Source organism: Schistocerca americana, chromosome X (assembly GCF_021461395.2).
Source record: "Schistocerca americana isolate TAMUIC-IGC-003095 chromosome X, iqSchAmer2.1, whole genome shotgun sequence".
Taxonomy (NCBI): Eukaryota; Metazoa; Arthropoda; class Insecta; order Orthoptera; family Acrididae; genus Schistocerca; species Schistocerca americana.
Window position 1 is genome coordinate 374,160,001 of NC_060130.1, and position 21,804 is coordinate 374,181,804.

Genomic DNA, 21,804 nt, shown 5'->3' on the forward strand with positions numbered 1-21,804 from the left:
CTCAGATGTTAAGTCTCGTAGTGCTCAGAGACATTTGAAACATTATGAACGAACGTAAATGACACTTTTATTTAACCACAATAATTACACTTACTTATGCTTAAGTCACGTGTTACAACCTTTCGCTATATGAGGGTACGTAATGCACCCAGAAACACTGTCGAACATTATCGTTTTCGTGGTCTAGGTATTATGGTGTAGGGAGGCATAATGTTACATAGGCGTACTGACCTCCACGTCTTTCAACACGGTACACTCACCCGTCAACATCATTGTGATACTGTACTCTCTGCCCACGTGCGTCTTTTCAGGAATGCATTCGGCAGTGACTTCATTTTAATGGACGACAATGCGCGACCAGAAGGAACTGCGCTGGAGGCGGAGGAGCAGCTCTTGGAACCAGAGGATATTCGGCGAATGGACTGGACTGCCCGTTCCCCCTACTTAAATCCAATTGATAACGTGTGGGATGCGTTGGAGAGACGTATTGCAGCACGACCACGTGCACCAACGACTAGAGCAGTTGACAACAGCACTCATGGGGGAATGGAACGCTACCAAATGGTTCAAATGGCTCTGAGCCCTATGGGACTTAACATCTGAGGTCATCAGTTCCCTAGAACTTAGAACTACTTAAACCTAACTAACCTAAGGACATCACACACATCCATGCCCGAGGCAGGATTCGAACCTGCGGCCGTAGCGGTCACGCGGCTCCAGACTGACGCGCCTAGAACCGCACGGCCACACCGGCCGGCGGCGCAGGGTACATAGCACAAATATTATCAATTTTATTTCCTGTTCAGTTCGATTATTGTAGGGGGGAAAATTCACTGTCTAAATGTCACTGTATGCGCCCTAATGTCGTTTATTTTATTCTCATGCCATATACTCGAGTTATACGATGGTGACAGCATAATAGTCACAACAAAGTCTTCTTCAAAAACACAGTCTCTTAATCAACCCAAGAGGGTGACGAGAGATCTACGTCGTCTCCCTTCCAAGGATTCCGATGTAAGTTCCTAAACCATTCCTCAAGCATTGTTTTGGATGGGGTATAATCTCAGCAGCGCGACTCGAGATTATTTAGATAGTTATTGTTACGTGTACCTGGAAAGAACTTCAAACACTGCAACAATAACGTAGAATTTTCCGCACTAGCGCATTTTATTTACCTTTACAGATTCGTTGCATTTTTTCAAAACACTTACAGCAAATGTAAGTCTTCCAGCGGACTTCCTGAATAGTCACTTTCTGTAATCGTCCCATTCAGTGTTGCTTTTCAGTATTACTTCTAAATACTTATACGATGGGTCGTGCTCAAGACTGTCATCAAAGTTCTTGTAGTTACATACACATGGTCTTACATTACGCTGAGTCTCCTTTCTTCCGATTTCTCCTTGTAAACTACATTTTCAGAGTCATAACTGCTGGAAATAACTGAACACTACTATTTCTTCCCACGTTCTTCTCTTTGTGCAGTTTGATGTCACACTTCGTAAATTAATACAACGTCAACCGATAGCTCCTTAATAAAATGCATTGGATACCTAAAAATATTAGCGATGTAATAACTATACAGGGTGAATCACGTAAAACTTGCAACACAAATATTGAGAAAATGGGAAGTGCTGTTGACCTGCTGCTTTCTCGGAATGGAATGGTAGTCAGCGGCTCGTATTGTTAGCCAACTAATGGATTCTAATAAATGTAGGTTGATTCTTACAAAGAAGAAGACAGCAACGAGTCATTATTAATACTGCTATTTATTTAAGTAAATAGCGCCGTAACCGGTTTAGAAATGACAATACACCAAGAATATTTCGCTACAGTGGAAGAATAAAAATCTAAAACTGACGATTATGTAAAGTGCATCTTGTAAATCTTGTGTACAGCCGTCTGATGATGAACTTGTCAGTTCGAAACCGGTTACGGCGCTATTTACTCAAATAAATAGCAGTATTAATAGGGGCTGGTTGCTGTCTTCTTCTTTGTAAGAATCAACCTAAGTTAATTGTACACAGCCACGGTCTCACGATGTCAGTTTTTAGACAAAATAGCAGATTATAATAAAGCTTAAAAGTGTACTTATTGTAAATTCAAAGGCTTTTTAAATAGAACAATGACTATTGATATTAGCAAACCAAAAGTAGGGTAAATTAGAATGTCAGTGGTTTTTGTTGCAGGATTCTAGTGCGAGCCGGTCGTTTACTAGATACCGTACTTTGAAAAGTTCAGCCGGCCGGAGTGGCCGAGCGGTTAAAGGCGCTACAGTCTGGAACCGCACGACCGCTACGGTCGCAGGTTCGAATCCTGCCTCGGGCATGGATGTGTGTGATGTCCTTAGGTTAGTTAGGTTTAAGTAGTTCTAAGTTCTAGGGGACTTATGCCACAGCAGTTAAGTCCCATAGTGCTCAGAGCCATTGAAAAGTTCGCACACCGACACTTGTACTATACCTGTGGTAGCATACACTAAAGAACAACACAAGTGCATCCGCTAGTTATGTGGGTCCTGACCAGTAATGAGAAAGAGGCAATTGACCGTTACAGGTTACTTTCAAAATGACTACAGGCAGCGGCAATGCATGCTTCCAGTATGGTTCAAATGGTTCAAATGACTCTGAGCACTATGGGACTTAACTTCGGAGGTCATCAGCCCCCTAGAACCTAGAACTACTTAAACCTAACTAACCTAAGGACATCACACACATCCATGCCCGAGGCAGGATTCGAACCTGCGACTGTAGCGCCTAGAGCCGCTCGGCCATCCCGGCCGGCTTCAGTCTGATATGGAACGACTGTTGCACACGTGCTAACATTTCATCGGAGATTTCTGAATAGGCTGCAGTAATAAGTTCCTTTGCATTTCATCGGGTGTAGTTCGTATATCCTTGAAGGCAACGTGTTTCAGCTTTTCCCACAGAACAGGTCTACAGGCGTCAAAACCGAGGAATGGGCCGGCAGGTACAGGTCCTCTGCGACCAATACAACGATTTGGAAAGATTAGATTAGATTAGGTTAGATTAACTATTCATTCCATAGACCCATGAAAGAGGGAATCCTCCTGGGTGTGGAACATGTCAGATAAACACATTACAAAAATGTAATTATAAAAACTTGAGTCTCATTAATTTTAATGATCCTGAGTCAATAAACAGTAAAATTATGTACATGAATTAAATTTAAACTTCTAATATTTACAGGTTTAATACTTACATCTGCTTTCATTAAATCCATCATTCAGATATTTGCTAGTTTCTTGGCTATTATAACCAAGTATTGTCAAAAATTAAAGTAAATTATTCATTTCAGTGATCCTCAGTTAAGAACAGTCAGATTATGCACAAGATTTAAAATTAAACTTCCACTATTTACAGACTTAAGACTTACATCTGCTTTCCATATATCTGTCATTCACACAGTAGGTAGTTGCTTGGCTGTTACAACCAAGTATTGTCAAAAATTAAAGTATAATAAATTTTCATTAAAATGGTCTACTGCAGTTGTTGAGAAACTCATGGATGGAATAGAAGGAGTTGGCCATCAAAAATTCTTTCAAATTATGTTTAAATTGTGCCTTGTCTGAAACTAAACTCTTAATGGTTGCTGGTAACTTATTGAAAATATGCGTTGCTGAATACTGGACTCCTTTCTGGGCAAGAGTAAGTGATTTTAAATCTTTATTGTTATTGTTCTTATTCCTAGTATTGATACTGTGTACTAAGCAGTTAGTAGGAAAAAGAGATGTATTATTTACAAAAAACTTCAGTAAGGAATAAATATACTGAGAAGCTGTGGTTAATATGCCCAATTCTTTGAATAGGTTTCGACATTATGTTCTTGGATTTACACTACTCATTACTCTTATTATATGCTTCTGTACTTTAAAAATTCGTGAAGACGTGTTGTAGTACTTCGTGCACTATGAGCTAGAGAGCCCTCATGTTAGTACCACATGTTCCACTTAGTGTGCAGAGCAACGTATCCAGCATCCGTGGAAGTTGGTCTTTTAGGAGGCTGCGATACTTGTGCACGTTCAGTGTTCCGTCTCTGAAACACGAGTCCATGAGCTGATGGTTCATTACCCCACACTACACGTTTCCACTCCATGGACGAAGCTAACGGGAATTGTCAACAGGCCAGAAGTGCATGTTTCGGCGGTTAACCTGCCCATAATTGGCTTCATCACTAAACAAGATATATGATACATCAGGAGTATCCTGCCTCAATGCCCATGTACATAAGTTAACACGATTCATAAAGTCGTAAACATGCAGCTCTTGGTGGAGAGGGATATGCGACAGGAATGGAACCTGTGTCGATGGAGAATTCGTAGCACACTTGCCTGATTCATGCCACTTCCTCGTGCGATTGCGCGGGAGCTAACGTGTGGATCAACTGCAACAGCAGCAAGAACATTAATCTCCCCGCCCCCCTCCTTCTGTCGTCACTTGTTTCCTTCTGTTAAGTTGTTTAGGTGTTACATTACAACTTTCATGTAACTGGTTAAAAAGGTTGATAATAATTACCGAGACGGTTGACGTCAGTTGTAATATCATGCCACATACACACTACAAGAACGAACTCTATTTTTCCTACTCTCTCCATACACCATAAGCATGTCGGTTTTTCTGCACTGGTAAATCCCATCGTCCACTCACGACCTATCGCTTGGACTGTCACACAATAAGTGCCTAGCAAGTCGCAGTGCACTCAAGGAACACACAAGCACACTGTTACCAAACAAACAACGTCGTACTTAACAACTACGCAAACAAGTGTCAGTGCGGGAAATTTTCAAAATATTACATCTCGTAAACGACTCGCACTAGAAACCTACAAGAAACACCACTGACATTCTAATTTACACTACTTTTAGTTTGTTAATTTCAATAGCAATTGTTCGATTTAAAATAGTGTACGTTTGCACAAAAAAACTTTATAAGTATTATTACAATCTGTTGATTGGCTAACAATACGAGCCCCCGACTACCAATCCATTCTGCGGAAACCTCACATCAATAACACTTTCCAGTTCGGCAGCTTTGGGTTAAGATCTGGTGAGTTTAGGAGCCAACACATCAACTGGACTCGCCACTGAGTTCCTTGAACCACTTCATTACACTCCTGACCTTGTGACATGGCGTATTACCTTGCTGAAACTGCCACTATCGTCGTGAAATTTGATCGTTATGAAGGGGTGTACGTAGTCTGCAACCAATTTTACGATACTCCTTGGCCATTATGGTGCCTTGCACGAGCTTTACTGGAACCATGGATGCCCACGTGGATGTTCCCCAGAGCATAATTGAGCTGCCGACAGCTTGTCTCTGTTCTGCAGTACAAATTTCAAGGAGCTGTTTCCCTGGAAGACGACGGATTCGCGCCCTCCCTTCGGAATGACGAAGATGATGTCGGGATTCATCAGATCATATAACGCTCTGCCACTGCGTCACCGTCCAGTACTGATGGTCACGTGACCATTTCAGTCGTAGTTGCCGATGTCGTGGTGTTAACATTGGTACATGCGAGGGTCGTCGGCTGCGGAGGCCCATCGTTGGGAGTGTTCGGTGCACTGCGTGTGCAGACACACTTTTACTCTGCCCAGCATTAAAGTGTGATGTTAGTTTCACCACAGTTCGCCGCCTTTTACCAGTCTGCTCATACTACGACGACCGATATCTGTAACGAGGGGTGGCTGCCAAACTCCACGACGTCTGGACGTGGTTTCACCTTGGTTCCGCCACGTGCTGAAGACACTCAACACAGAACTCCTCGAACACCCGAAAAGGCGTGCAGTTTCCGGAATGCTCGTGCCGAGCTTCCGGGCCATCACGATATGCCCTCAGTCAAACTCAGAAAGATCGCGCCTTTCCCAGTCTACCCACGGACATCCCACTCACCGCTACTATACGCGCCGTTTGTGGGACTGAGTAGCAGTGATTCCTCGCCATGTGACGCTGCTATCGCCTGGACGGGTTTATTTCGATAGTTGGTCGGTGTTCATAATGTTCTGGCTGATCAGTGTATGTTTTAAGAACACAGTATTTGAAATATATTTCGGTGAACTCCATAAACAAATTCGATACACTAAAACGGTACCTCATTCAAATCATAAGAAGATCAATAAGTAGATGATGAAGAGACTTTTATTTCGGCGACACATGTTACTACTGAGAGTGACTCGACTTTCTGGGTTTCGCGTCATTCAAGCCATTGCAATACAATGCAGAAATTCTAATTTGCAATTAGCTGTTATTCTATACTGAATCGCCAAATAAACTGGTATAGGCTAGCGTATTCAAATATAGAGATATGTAAACAGGCGGAATACTGTGCTGCGATCAGCAACGCCTATACAGGGTGTGTCATAATTAATGGCGTGAACGCATATAGTTCAAAGTACACGATACTAGAAGCAAACAAGTCGCAGTAAACATAGGGTCGAAAATGCGTGCCTTAAGAGCTACGAGCAATTTTTCATCTTCGATACTGTGAAACAAATATCTTCTGCCGAAAGCTCTTTGTTTTCCATATTTTGGGAAATGGTAATGTGGACCAAAACAAGAAAAAATGTCCAGTAAATATGTGCTCTAAAATGTATACCTTAAGAGCTATGAGAACGCGCTCATCTTCACTACATAGAAACACAACTCTTCTAATCAACAATTGCTCATAACTTTTAAGGTATGCATTTTAGAGAAAATGATTACTAGACATTTTTTCTTGTTTTGCTCCATACTTCTACTTCCCAAACTGTGAAAAGCCAAGAGCTTGCAGTAGAAAAAAATTGTTCGTAGGTCTTAAGGTATGCATTTTCGACCCTACTGAGACTTTTTTCATTCCAGCATCATGTGCTCTCAAATGTATGCGTTTACGCCATTAATTATGATACACCCTGTATAAGACAACAACTATCTGGTGCACTTGTGTCTAGGCGCCCCTCGCTTGGCCAGGACGAGAGGGATACAGGAGCTGACTGGAGAAAAATACGTCACTGAGAAGATAAAAGACCAAGCAACTCGTCTTCTTCACAAATTAGACGAGTATCGGGGAAATGTCAGCCAACTTGCGAATGTAGGCCAGGCCCTACCACAATATTGGCACAAATACAAGGTGTCTCGAGCCATTATTGCACCCCCACTGGATCATCTTAGATGATGCAATCTTCAGTTATTCGGTGTAGTTACTGTCCATCACTCGTACGACTACCTAACCAACACCCTCAAAGATCTCAAGGACCCATAGAGAGCCCAAGTTCCTTTGCAAGTGAGCACACAATAAAGTGAAACCATTTCTCACACCTTGCCACTCCAGAAGCAAAAATCGCCAAAGGCGATCACTCTTTGGACACAACATGCCAAAAATATGGCGCAGTTGTTAGATCGGTTACTGCTGCTATACTCGCAGGTTATCAAGATGTAAATGAGTTTGAATGTGGTGTTACAGTCGCCACACGAGCAATGGAACACAAAATCTCCCAGGTAGCGATGAAGTGGGGATTTTCCCGTACGATCATTTCAGGAGCGTGCCGTGAATATCAGGAATCCGGTAAAACATCAAATCTTTGACATCGCTGCAGTTGTAAAAAGACCCTGCAAGAACGGGAGCACCGACGACTGAATAGAATCGTTCAACGTGACAGAAGTGCAGCCCTCTCGCAAATTGTTGCAGGTTTCAGTGTTGGGCGATCAGCAAGTGTCAGCGTGCGAACCATTCAACGAAACATTATCAATATGAGCTTTCGGAGCCGAAAGCCCACTCGTCTACCCTTGATGATTGCACGACACAAAGCTTTACGCCTTGCCTGGGCTCGTTAACACCGAAATTGGACTGTTGATGACTGGAAACATGTTGTCTGGTTGGACGAGGCTCGTTTCAAATTGTATCGATCGGATGAACGTGTACGGGCATGGAGACAGCCTTATGAATCTATGGACCGTGCCTGTCAGCAGGAGGCTGTTCAAGCTGGTGGAGGCTCTGTAATTGTGTTGGGGGGGGGGGGGGGGTACAGTTCGAGTGATATGGGACCCCTGATATGTCTAGATAAGACTCTGACAAGTGACACGTAAGCAAGCATTCTGTCTGATCATCTGCATCCATTCATGTCCATTGTGCATCCCGACGGACTTGGGCAATTCCAGCAGGACAATGCGACACCCCACACATCCAGAATTGCTACAGAATGGCTCCAGGAACACTCTTCTGGGTTTAAACACCTTCTCTGGCCACCAAACGCCCCAGAGATAAACATAATAGAGCATATCTGGGATGACTTGCAACTTTCTGTTCATAAGAGATCTCCATCCCCTCGTACTCTTGTGGATTTATGGATTTATTATGTCAATTCCTTCCAGTACTATTTCAGGCATTAGTCGAGTCCATGCCACGTTGTGTTGTGGCACTTCTGCCTGCTCGTGGGGGCCCTACACGATATTACCATGTGTACCAATTTCTTTGGCTCTTAAGTGTGTTAATTATAGTTAGACCTACAAAAGAGTTACATCACAGAATTTGTGTCTTTGTTATTGTTCTACAGTTAAAAATTAAAGATGTATGTTAATTTTTTTTAAATAACGTAGTTGATGGCTACATGTTATGATTAATAATAAGTTAATGGAAACAAGTTGTTCATGAAACTTCCTGGCAGATTAAAACTGTGCACCGGACCGGAACTCGAAACTGGGACCTTTGCAAGTTCCGAGCTTACTCGTGGAAGTTCTCTGGTTCGAGTCCTGATTTGACACACCGTTTTAATCTCCCAGGAAACTTCAAATATGCGCACAATCCGCTGCACAGTGAAAATTTCATTTTGAATGTTCGTAATTGATTTACTGAAATTTTTTGGTACATAAAAATGGACTGCAGGCAACTTCATGCGTTTTACCATGTGAAAGATTACTATCCCCTTTATTGATTACTCATGCAACATACACGATCTATTCTGGAATTCATATTCCATCATCAGATGTATTTAAGAAACCATCTCGTCTTTAACGATTCTGTAAAATACGTCCACGTGCGTATAGACGATATCTACTTTACCGCGAGGGGAAAAATCAACGAGCTACACTTGAAAAATGTTTTACAATACATGATTTCGGAGACCTCTGTTTTGATTGGTAAGCTGGACAGTCGGTTTGGATTTTATACGTTTTGCAGAACAAAATAAAAATAATGTTTCTAAAAACGTGAAGTGATTTTTACTTATGTTATAATTCTGTATAACTTTGTATCATCAGCCATCTACGCATGGGCGTACTCCATTGAGTCGATATACACGGCTGTCCGTAAGAGTCTAATGGTTTCCGTAAGACAACTGCTCAAAAACTACGTGATACATAGAAAATAGACACTTATCCATGGATCGAGCATCTCTCCAAGTTTTTAACTCTTCTAAAATGTGTTCAGTATGGGCACCGTTTTTGTCGCAGCAAACGTCAATTCGGGTGTGCAATTCATTGACGTCACTGACACGAACTGTCCTGGTAAGAGGTCACAACAGTCCGCTTTCGGAATCTGTTGGTTGGGTTGCCTGTCGATACCGTATGACAATATGTAGTGGATGATACGGGTGTTGGAGAGAAATATGGAAGTTCCAAAAACACAATACGTTACCATGCCTTGTCGTCTTGGACCACAACATCAATATTAGGGAACAAGCAGTGCACCCTGGGATTGATCTAATTAGCCAAAAAAGTCACATAATCCTTGGCAGTGATGCGTCGCTGCAGAGTAACCATGGGGTCGATGGAATACCACGATACGATTGCACAAATACAGAATCGCCGCCTTATTTCACTCTTGAGACGTAAACTCGGTCAAAAGTTCGAAACAGTGTGAAAGAAGACTTATCCGACCAAATGCCTTTCTTCTATTGCTTCATATTCTAGGTTTTATGCCTAGGGCATCGCTTGTCCCTCTTACGGGCTTCTGTTCAACTGGTAAGTGGTATTGGAATTCCAGCTCGCCTTGAAATTCCCTGCTTCTGTAGCTCCCTTCATGTGCCTTTGATGCTGACGAGGTTCGCGAGTGCGACATTCTGCTCTGCAATGACTTTTGTAGCTGTCATCCTGTTATTTTTCGTCACAATCCTCTTGATCCTTCACGATCATAGAACATACACTTTCGTCCGCATTGCGACTTAGTGTAGATCGTCTTCAGCTTTCCATACATGTGGTATAAATATTATACGATGTAACATCAAATAGTTCGCCTCCCTTGGTTACGGAAGCACCCACCATAAGAGTACCAACAATTTGCCCAAGCTGGAATTCACTTAGCTCCGACATAATATACTCACAACTACAAAGAACACATTTTCAACTTATCGAGGACATTGCACAGGTGCCGTTCGTAGTCAGATACAACAGCGCAACCTGCAGTCTTGGCTAGCAACTGCATTTATGGTACGCACGCATTTCTTGCCGTTTCTCCGTACTTTTGTTCAACCCCCGTGCTGGAACGCACGTGACAGCATGCACTACTTAATATATTCCAAAACTTCGCGTATCAAAACTGGCTTTACTGAGGGCGCATACCTCCGTTTTTGTTGGTAATATCAAGGTATGTTCAAGTGTTTTGTATAGTCCTTGGGCTAGGGACCATTTGTGTACCCAGCTGAAAAATCGACTTACTGTAACTATCTTACGGGTTGGCTATGAGCACTATGGGACTTAACATCTGAGGTCATCAGTCCCCTAGAACTTAGAACTACTTAAACCTAACTAACCTAAGGACATCACACACATCCATGCCCGCGGCAGGATTCGAACCTGCGACCGTAGCGGTCGCGGGGTTCCAGACTGAAGCGCCTAGAACCGCTCGACCACAACGGCCGGCTCTTACGGGTCAAAGTTTGAATATTACACACTTCCTTAGTCAAATGAAGCAAATCGGTTGGTTCTTTTTAATTTACATGTGGTCTATGGTGCGCCTGAAGAGGTTTATGGAGCCACACTTTAATTCATGGGCGCTTCCTGTGAGAATCAGAAAACATGTCTTTTGGGTACCGAAAACGAGCCTCAGTTTCCATGACGGCTACGCACAAGTTACTTTACTATGTATTCCTAACATTCCGATCTCGAACAACTTTAATTTTTTTTAAAAATCTTTATCCGTTTCCGAGGTACAGACGTTCAAAGTTATCCTACTCGTACACGTAAAATGCGATGTGAGGCGAAAACGTAGTTTATAAAGTGACGTAGCACGATGAAACATGCTGTAAAGTTTCTCCATTATCATCAGAATGCTTCTGGGGACCCCATGTTGTAGTACTGAAGCGCAAGCAACATTTTTGTTCACGTCAAATCCGGTCTAAGGTGTGGAATTAGTTTTGCGTCATTTCAGTTTCACGTAAATAAACAGTCAAATCATAGTTCTTTTCATATGACTGATACTCCCTGTTTTAACAGGGAAAGAAGGGAATCAGCGGAAAAATCCTCCTATCGGCGCACAAAAAATTTTTGAAAGACTGACTGAAAAGTGAGGTACCAGTTGCCTCATTCTACCTTCCTCAGTATCTTTAAAAAATATTTGCGTTTCTTTTTTTTTGTGCTGAGAGAAAACATACAGTGGCAGTGGAAAAGAGGTGGAAAAATAATAAATACAGGAAGATAGTAGACAGTTATTGTGGTAAAGAAATAGTGAAGGAGACGGTGGCAGTGTGAGAGAAAGTGAGGGACACAGTGACAATGGAACATAGTTGACTGTGACGGAACAGTGCTAGAAAATGAGTGAAGGAGAAAGTGCCACTGGGAGGAGAATAAAGAGAAAGTAAAGTGGGCGAGTGTCAGTGATAATGACCGTCTATGACAACGACAGCGGGGAAGACAGAGGTAGTGACAGTGAGAAGACAGAGCAGCAGTGGGAAGGAATGAATGATATATTAGCAGTAAGAGGGAGCAAGAGAAAGGCAGTGGCAACGAGTGGAGACAGTAGTAGTAGTAGGATAGAACGAAGGAGACTAAATTTGAGAAAAGACTCAGTGACAAAGAGATAATGACAATGAGTTGGGTTGAACGAGTGAGAAAGAATGGGAAAGCGTGCGTCGATGGTATGAGCGACTTACAGCGCTGGACTAGTGGGTGAGAGCGAGTTGCAGTTGTGGAGGTTGTGGGAGTGAGAGATGAGTTGCATGTTAAAGACAGCTCGAATATGTTCGCATGCCAAAACTTTTCAGAACATTTTTTAAGTTACTGAGAAAGGTAGAAAGAGGAACCTCACTTTTCAGTCAGAGTATTTTAAACAGGAGCACATTCGCCTTTTTGTGCTCCGATAGGCGCATCTTTCCGCTGGTGTCTACATATTCTAACTTGCCTACCCCATACTGTAAGTACGCCACAACGAACTGAAGCTGGTAGAGGTTAACTGACGTATCTCTTTTCTAGATGTCTTGTAGTTTTCGTACAATCCTCCTCTAAATCCCGGAGGTCCTTGTGAATCACCCTGTATAAGTGTTTCGTTCTCCAAATACATATGACGATGGAATGTGTATTCCGAAATCAACCATGTACCAGGTGATCAAAAAGTCAGTAAGAATTTGAAAAATGAATAAATCACGGAATAATGTAGGTAGAGAGGTACAAATTGACACACACGCTTGGAATGACATGGGATTTTATTAGAACCAAAAAAAAAATACAAAAGTTCAAAAAATTTCCGACAGATGGCGCTTCATGTGATCAGAATAGCAATGATTAGCATAACAAAGTAAGACAAAGCAAAGATGATGTTCTTTACAGGAAATGCTCAATATGTCCACTATCATTATTCAACAATAGCTGTAGTCGAGGAATAATGTTGTGAACAGCACTGTAAAGCATGTCCGGAGTTGTGGTGAGGCATTGGCGTCGGATGTTGTCTTTCAGCATCCCTAGAGGTGTCGGTCGATCACGATACACTTGCGACTTCAGGTAACCCCAAAGTCAATAATCGCACGTACTGAGGTCTGGGGACCTGGCAGGCCAAGCATGACGATTGTCATGCGCAGTCACTGACGTTTTGCAGTCCAGCGCCATCTGTCGGACATTTTGTGAACTTTGTTTTTATTTTTATTTTGTCCTAATAAAACCCTATGTCATTCTAAGTATTTGTGTCAATTTTTACCACTCTATCTACATTATTCCGTGGTTTATTAAGTTTTCAAATTTATACTGACTTTTTGATCGCCCGGTATTTTGTACGAATAATCAACATCAAAAATGTATAGCCCTCGATAGGCTTTAATGTTTCACCTTTTCGCCTAATATAATACGTTGTTGCTGCTCGGCTCATTAACGCCATCGTCAACGATGGAGAGATCGAAATTTCCATGTGTCAAAATATGTTTGAGGTGAAAAGAAGGATGTTGTTCCGAGAACGGAAGCGTGATCGGTGTGCTTGTTCGCAGAAGGAAGAGGATCAGGCGTGTGCGGGCTCCGGCAAGGGCCGCGGAGCGCCCGGCTTCATCACGGTGGGCTACCGCGGCAGCTTCGCATTCGGCCGCGACGGGCTGGCCGACGTGAAGTTCCGCAAGCTGTCGCGCATCCTGGTGTGCGGCCGAGTCGCCCTCTGCCGCGACGTCTTCGGCGAGACGCTGAACGAGTCGCGGGACCCCGACCACGGGCTCAGCGACCGCTACACGTCGCGCTTCTTCCTCAAGCACTCATTTATAGAGCAGGCTTTCGACATGCTGCAGGAGCACGGCTTCAAGCTGGCCGGTTCTTGCGGCTCGGGAACGGCCGGCGGCTCCGTCGCAGACCTCAAGCCGGGGGTCGACACGGAGGAGAACCGCTGGAACCACTACAACGAGTTTGTGTTTGTGCGCGAGTAGAGCGCCTCCCCAGTAAGTAGTCCTTCCGACCACAACCCCCCCGCCCTCTAATCCCCGCTGTTATTAACTGAGAACCCGGTGAACTCAGTTCCCCTCCGAGGTGTACTGCTTAAATGCGCAGTCTCCGGGACCTCTAAAAACGTAATCGAGTTTTCTGTATCTGAGTCGTGGTTTCATCATTGCGATACAAACTACTGAACAGCACGCTTATTATTAGTCATTATCACATGCACAGCCGATGTTTTGGAAAAATACAAATTCTGCATGACAGCACGACGTATTAGCTGTGATTTCTAGATAGTCTGTGAGTCTCGAATTAGAGGTTTGTCTCTTTCGCGACACTTTACGATGTAAAAGGGCCTGGTAATTATCTACCAATATCTAATCCCACGAACATCCGTAGTTGCACCAGTTGCAACAGATTTTTAGAGATATTTCATTTCTGGAAATAGTGTCCACGACTGTTTAGCGAAAAATTGTCACTTCGAGAACTTACGAATACGGAAAATTAGCAAATGGTAACCGTTTAACTTTCGATTTGGTGACTGTTACTTTCATATGTTGGCGAAAAGATAGTTATTGTGGTACTACTCTGTGAGTTACACAAAATATACTTTTTTAGAGAATAGTAACAAATTGTACAAACAAACACAAACGTATTGGCAACGACACGGCAGTGTAGTGCCGTAAGAATTAATATCAATGTGCGGCCTTAGGTTCTTGTTCCTTGGATACATCCACTTTCCTTTCTGTTATAAATGGCATATCACCTCATCTGATGCAATGAAGAATTATTTGTAGTTGAAATTTATCGGACGAATATCTTCTATACCCACGAGATTGCAAAGTGTAATACTTAAAGGTTTACAGCCAATTTCGTGAAATAAATATCTATTCCATGTATTATACACACTGTATTTAAGCCATTAATTACAGAAAAAGGGCAACGTTGTGCAATAATCTGTTCCTCATTTCCACACATATACACCGAATATGTTCACCTCACGTTTCGTTTTTATTTCGCCGAAGATGAACAGAAACATAAATTTTCATCACGTGTTCAGTGTTTTTAGATTATAGGTTACGAGTACCGCAGACGTTTTCAGCGGTGCATGCAAATGCAATCATAACACCACGGCAACTGAATTCATTTTTTATTGTGACTCAGGGGCCCGAAATGGAGTTGTAGATCCGTCATTTAGGTACTGGCATATAAACCACACTGAAACCAATGATTAAAACCTTCGTTGGGACAGAAGTGATGGTAAAGGATTTGTTATCATAGTAAAGCCTGAAAGGATAACAATTTAGTGAGCTTAGGTATGCCGAAATAGGATATGACATTTCGATAAATAAAAGACTAAAATTAAGCCTCTGCCGTGCACAGCGTTTCTGTTGTTCAGTGACAAATCGTTATTTGGAAGGGTATGCGAGGAACTCACAAAAAAGCCAACCAACGTTTCGTAGTATTTTAAGAATGTAGATGGATACAAAACTACACATATTCACTAACTGACAAAGACAATTACATAAAGCTGGCGGGCAGTTATAGAAGAAGGACAAAACTCACCCACAAGAGAAAGGAAAACTGAAGGTTAACTGCGCTTACACGTTGTCTCTGTTTAGGATAAGTGACTCCTCATAGTGACGTAAAACTACTCACCTTAAAAGTATACTTTACTACGGATGATACGAGCTATAAACTGTTATGAATCGAACTACTTACATGCGAAGTATTTAGGGACACAGGGCCCAATAAGATCTACTGAAGACGTCCAAGAAAATAAGTGTTTCTATGCAGATCCGTTGTAATATGTGCATAATTTGTATGAAGTCGTTGGAAACTCAGCACACAGTGCTGTTATTTTAGTTAAAGATATTCACACTGTTGCAGAACATTGGAGAAACAGAGTCGGTACCTTTAAAGCTCAAGAAAATCGATCAGTTGAGGGAGTACCGGTAATTTCATCAGTATCCTGTATGGCAACATAGGCGCTCATGTGCCTGCTTATGTATAGTATCAAGAAATCCACAACATATCTGATGACTGTCGGAGATATTGAAGCGACATGAAACACACATCTTTCTCTTTGTAGTCGTGGAACGTATACATCAAGAGGATATAAAAACTGCCTCACCCTTTTCCCTCTTTTGCTTTCTATCTCCCCTCCCCCCTCCAACCACTCAACCACTATGCCTTCTTCTCCCACATTCTTAACGCCATATATCTCTCATAGATGAATTTAGAATTTGCTTAAGGCATTAGTTACAGCACATATGTATCCAGATATGTTAGTTTGGCTATAACAGTAGGCAGTTTGATGTTTAACATGTTGACATATGATTTCAGTTAACATGAAACACAAAAACACTTTGTTCATTCACATACTGTAACTTAAATGACTTGTATTTCTCTCAAAATTTTTCTGCTCTGTACATCTGAGGCTGCACGTTACCCTTCATCCTGTGACCTCTCTTCGTTACTGCATATACTAGAAGTCACACATACTTTCAAAAATTTAAAACTTTATGTTTCTGAGTATGCAGTGCTTTATTTCACGAATCTCATTTCTGTTAATAGCAAGTTTCGTTTTTAGTCTCCAACCTTCTCCAAAAAAAGAGTAAAATGGCATCTAGAAAGTTGAGACACAAAGAAAAAATATATACACATGCATTCAAACGATGTGAATGTGGGTTGTACCTTCTGAACAAGAGGAAAAATATTGTTACTTCCGTTTCATTGTTTTTTTTCTGTATTTAAGTGACCCAGTATCTCCCTGACCATCACAATTTCCTGCTTAATTTGGTTTTAACTTTTGATTTCAACAAACATAAAATTTTATTTCTTTAGATAATTTACTGCATCTCACTCTTGGTATTTATTCAAGCATGGAAACATCAACATCAGTAAATATTACAGTTCTGTGTCAGATGTACAGACTCTCTGTGAACAATGTTTATATAACTATTTCCAATCATTTAAACTGTTTAAGAGCTAAGATTTCTTATCAGGACAGAATAGTGATACTTAATTTGTAACTTACTACAAAATTTCTGGAAAATCTGGACAATCGAACTTATAATATCTGGAATAGGATCTATACAAGGAACCGAAAAATAAACTCTCACCCCAAGCCTCAAAGTTCTTATTTATATTCTACATGGCGTCATTCTACGATTACCCCTTTACCGTTAACTATGAAAGTTTAATTTTTTTCAGCTATCACTGAAAAACATATAGGTGCTAAAAGCAATTTTTCCCTTTAATAAATAGTTGTTCACTTATTTTGTACCACTAGATTAAGTGATTCTCATTTATTTACAAAAGTGAATTCTGTGTGATTTTCGTGACTGTGTTGCAGTATAACATTATTGTTTCTTAAGTCATTCCTCGAAATTTTCAAGTACAAAAAATATTCGAGCATGTGTTCTGATTGTAATTGATATATTTTTATTCACTTAATATTGATTCACTAACCTATGAAATATTACTCATAGATTCAAACACCATTGTCATTTGATGAAGCTCCACAACAGATCATACGTATGAAAAACTACTTATTACTTAATTTGGAATCATGTGCCCAAAATTCTGTTAATCATTGACAATTACAATTAAATTCATGATTTCAGTTGATAATGTATGTTAATGCAATATTAAGTAATAAGTACATAAAATTTTATCCCTGTAACAAATTAATAAATATGGTGATAATATTCATAATTCAGTATATTATGTTAACAGATATACAATACTGAACATAAACCATTTTAGATAAGAAGGAGTTTCTAGGGTAAGACAAATAGTTAATAAGACAAATAGTCTTTCCAGTTCGAACAGACATCGAATATTTCTGCATACAGACGTAAATAACATCAGGAACTTCTAACGTTAGGCATGTAATTAATATCTGAAGCACTTCTTGTAAGGATAGAAATGAGACATTTCCGCTAGCTGCTCTGTAATATATTCCATTATCGCCCAAGACAAAATGATTTGTTATAACAATAAACTTTCTACTATGTCATCACATTATTCGTTTTTGGCTTATGTTATTTCAATAGCTAGACATCTGTGTTAGATTACATGAAGACAATTGATATTAATGCTGATGTCCCCTAGGCAGATAAGGTATTCGTGAAGATACTGTGCACAAATACATTAGCAAGCTCGATAGCCAACACATTGTTTATCATGGTGTGTGTGGGATATATCTGTGTGGGATATAACCTCAAATACTCATGTCACTATAGCAAGCTCAATAGAGAACATGATGTCTATGGATATGGCTTGAAATACCAGTTTCACTGAATCTTTATAGCTAAAAAGGATTACAACTTGAAATTATAGTTACACTACATTCGATTTGAATAAATTATCCATAAAATAAAATGAAGTATTATGGGAAGGTTGATCTATTTTTTATGCTAATTAATGAGTGAAAGAGGTTGACAAAATTTAAAAGATCAATATAATTTGTTTAAAAAATTGTGTTTTTTGAAAGGCAAGAGCTTTGCAATGCCATAAAATAAAAATAGTTGCTGTAGTATTCATAACTGAAAGAAGATACCACAATCTAAAAACGTGTTAGGCACAAAATTAATTTACTTCACAGTTCGATTTACTGTTTTAGAAATAACGTATCCTTATTTTATTGTTCTCATAATAAAAAAATACTTTTGGAGAAATTGATTGGAGCAAAAACGTATTTTACGGTTAGCTATCAAAACAATGTAATGTGAAATAAATGAAACATTATTCTATATTAGAACTGAATGGCGTTGCAGTCATTAATATCACTTAGTCGTATTCTTGTCTCTAAGTGGTTAAAGGTATGAATGCAATATTTCCTTGTTTTACTCTTGTAAAATGAGTCTCCCCAAAGAGTTCCTGTGTGAGAAGAAAGATGGTGGGAGGGGCATGGAAGCAATGCAAGGTGCCAATTATGTTAGATTTACCTGATGTTCATTTAACTTATACTATTATTCCAATATATAAAAGTATAAGAGGAAGGAGTACATCTCATTGTCGTCAGACAAAGAACATGTGTCATATAATGAATGTCGTGCAACCACAAGAAGAAGCTTAGTGGTGATTAGTGTGTCCAAGGGTGCGAACAACAAGACCGTTGTAAAAAATACAACTAACCAAAAACTTTTACCAAGGGGTTTTAAATAACAAGAATCATTAACTACATAACTAAGCACACCTATAACGATTACAGAGATTATGTAGTAGGTCCAGTGTGTATTTGTCATACTGCAATCTGAGAAGGAAAAAATAATGATCTAGCATCTCCCTGCTGCTGTTTCCTCTCATGTTTGAAGATATAACATAAGAGAACTTTAAATCTAAAATGTGAAATAGCAGGTCATGAACTTAAATGCCTGCTCCAGTTGTTATTCAGCCACTAAAAGGGCTACATATCGAAATTGGATAATCTTACCTGCACGGCTTATTGGATGAACTGTCCTAATGTAATAAGATGAAACTTTCATGTTTATTTTCACGTCATGATAAACGATCGTATTGGACAGGGGTTTTCCCCAAGTATGTGAATTGTCATAGAAACAATAGAGAGTCTAATGAGATATTATTATCCGCCGATTTGTAAGTGAATTTAGAATTCCATTATACTTGCAACAGTGCATAATAATTCACAATTTTCAAAGATGTTTTATATAACGTTATTATCACGAACTTAAAAACGGTACACCTCTTATTTTTAATTTGGTATGTAGCTGGCACATAAGAAATGTGTAACCAATATATCAGCATAATTTTTCAACATAAAATGTTGATACTGTTTAAATGATGTTATATCATCATTAATTCTTCATTGCATCTAGTTAAGGTCACATTTCAAACAATGTTTTAGGCACCACACTGACATTTTCATTTTACCATTTGTTAAAAGATGATTTTTACTTTTTGATAAATATATTTCGAATATTTTGTTGCAAGAATGGGAACTTGATGCAAGACAGTAATGAAAGGTCACTTATTTAATTTAGAACAAAGAGTTGTATGATGCTTAAATCTACAAGTAAAGGAAATATCTCATCCAGAGTCTGTTAAAGTATTTCAGTTTTCTGAGGGCATAAAACTAAATTTTCTGTTTATGAAAAAATTTAATGAAGATACACAAATAACAAAAACATGCTACCATGTCAATAGTTCGATGGCTGTTCTTCTGGTGCATCTATTCTGTGTCCTGAAGAATGTAATTAGAAATGCAGAATTTTATCACCAAATGTAGATGGAGAAAGGTTAAAGCTAATTCTAGGTTTCATGTTTTTGCACTACAAATAATTTTAACACCAACTATCATCTCTTAAACTCTAGTCTAGGAGTTACAAAAACTGACTGCAGAAGTATAATACCAAGGACATATTAATTCACTAAGTTGACACTTATGCATGTATACATTTATAACTTGATGAAAAGTTTCTAACACAAAATACAGCTTCACATCAACACCTTACCAATATTACTTTCAAATTACATAGTAATTCATGGCCAAATACCAATGTATGAAGCTGAGGAATATTCATATACGTTACTGTGTATGAAACTCATCTTGCCACATATATTAAGCCTCAATCAACCAACAGTTTCTTCGATAAAGCATCAATGACCATATGAAGAGGTTATTGAATTGACAACCATATCTATTAAATTTAACATTCTTTTATTTATAGCTCTAGAATCAAAATAAATGCTCAATGGAAGAGAAATCATTACTTTAGTTGACAATTATCCAGCAGCTCCAGAGTTGTAAAATTGTCCTTACTGTAAGAAATACTCTTAACGTGAAACAGATTTATCGATACATATATCTTAGAGAATGCAACACTATGTTATCGGAGACAGGGTACACAAACACATTATGTGTCTACTGTTGAGTGGTAGTGACATTGGCCTTTATTTGTTAGATACAAAGATTTCTTTTCCTTTGTTTCACAAATCCAGGAAGAAATCAAGTCACTAATGTCCATAGTGTGTGTGTACTAGGTGGTGAAATGAAGTAACCATTTATCAGTAGTATACTACGTAAAGTGAAAGTGTGTTACTGTGTGGTAGACAAAATTTATAAATACAGTTCATCACTTCAGTTCCATATATGACAAATAACAAATCTATAAATAATAAATACTTTGTAAATCTTGCTCTGTTTAAAGTACATGTACACGATACTAATACTATCTATATTTTCTCTACTCAACTGTAATTCTTAACTGACACAGTTTCTATAGCAAGAAGTAAGGATCAACCTTCTGTAGACGATGTTTTGTGAACAATTACTGGACCACTAATTTTGTTACTTTTGTAGAACAATTGGGATAGACGCTGTGATTCTGCTTGTTACGCTACGTTTAATTCAGTTACTTTAGAACGTAATGTCTGTTGTAAATCATTTAACACAGAGTCAACTGAACTCGAGCGGTATTTGTCGTAATGCCAGCTGTGTAGCTGCACTAGATTGAGTAAGAATTTCTTAGAAATTTTCATGTAACAAATTTCATTTGTTGGATGTTAATGTAAAGCAGAAGAGATTCTCAGCATTTGTTATGTTCTCATAGTATCTAGTGTAAATAATGTCATTATCATTTGTGTCATCCGCCGTGTAATTGGTTATTAGTTTGTTTCCACGTAATAAAAGAAGATATTTAGAACTTTATGGCTTTCTTTTCTCCTCAATAAAATATAAAAACCTCAAAGAACACAAGTTATACAGCTAAAAAGCAAATTGTGTTTCTATGGCATTATTTGGTGGCTTTTTAGTTTTTACACAATTGTTAAACACAGTTCACCTAACTTGGAGACAAAAAGTTAAACGCAATCATACGAACGAGTCCTTCTTCCACAGTCTCAGTCACTCTATAGCTTCGCGCCTTGTGAGAACAGGTTTCATAGTTTTTGCTGTCAGATAATACACACTACTTGCGTCAAAGCATACAGACAGGTCGATGCATTATGTATTTTGAGC

The 21,804-nt window shown here is 39.6% G+C and overlaps 1 protein-coding gene across 2 annotated transcripts in view; it reads left to right on the forward strand.

Annotated features, from left to right (window-relative positions):
* LOC124555599 (BTB/POZ domain-containing protein KCTD12) overlaps positions 1-21,491 on the forward strand; it is a 117,550-nt gene extending 96,059 nt beyond the window's left edge. The window contains exons 2-3 of one of the 2 annotated variants that reach the window (XM_047129566.1): positions 13,391-13,825; positions 20,781-21,491. In XM_047129566.1, the coding sequence (XP_046985522.1) occupies positions 13,391-13,813 (423 nt within the window). In that variant the 3' untranslated portion in view covers positions 13,814-13,825; positions 20,781-21,491. The remainder of the gene's footprint in view (positions 1-13,390; positions 13,826-20,780) is intronic. The other variant, XM_047129567.1, reaches the window with a different exon arrangement.
* The last annotated feature ends 313 nt before the right edge of the window (positions 21,492-21,804 follow it).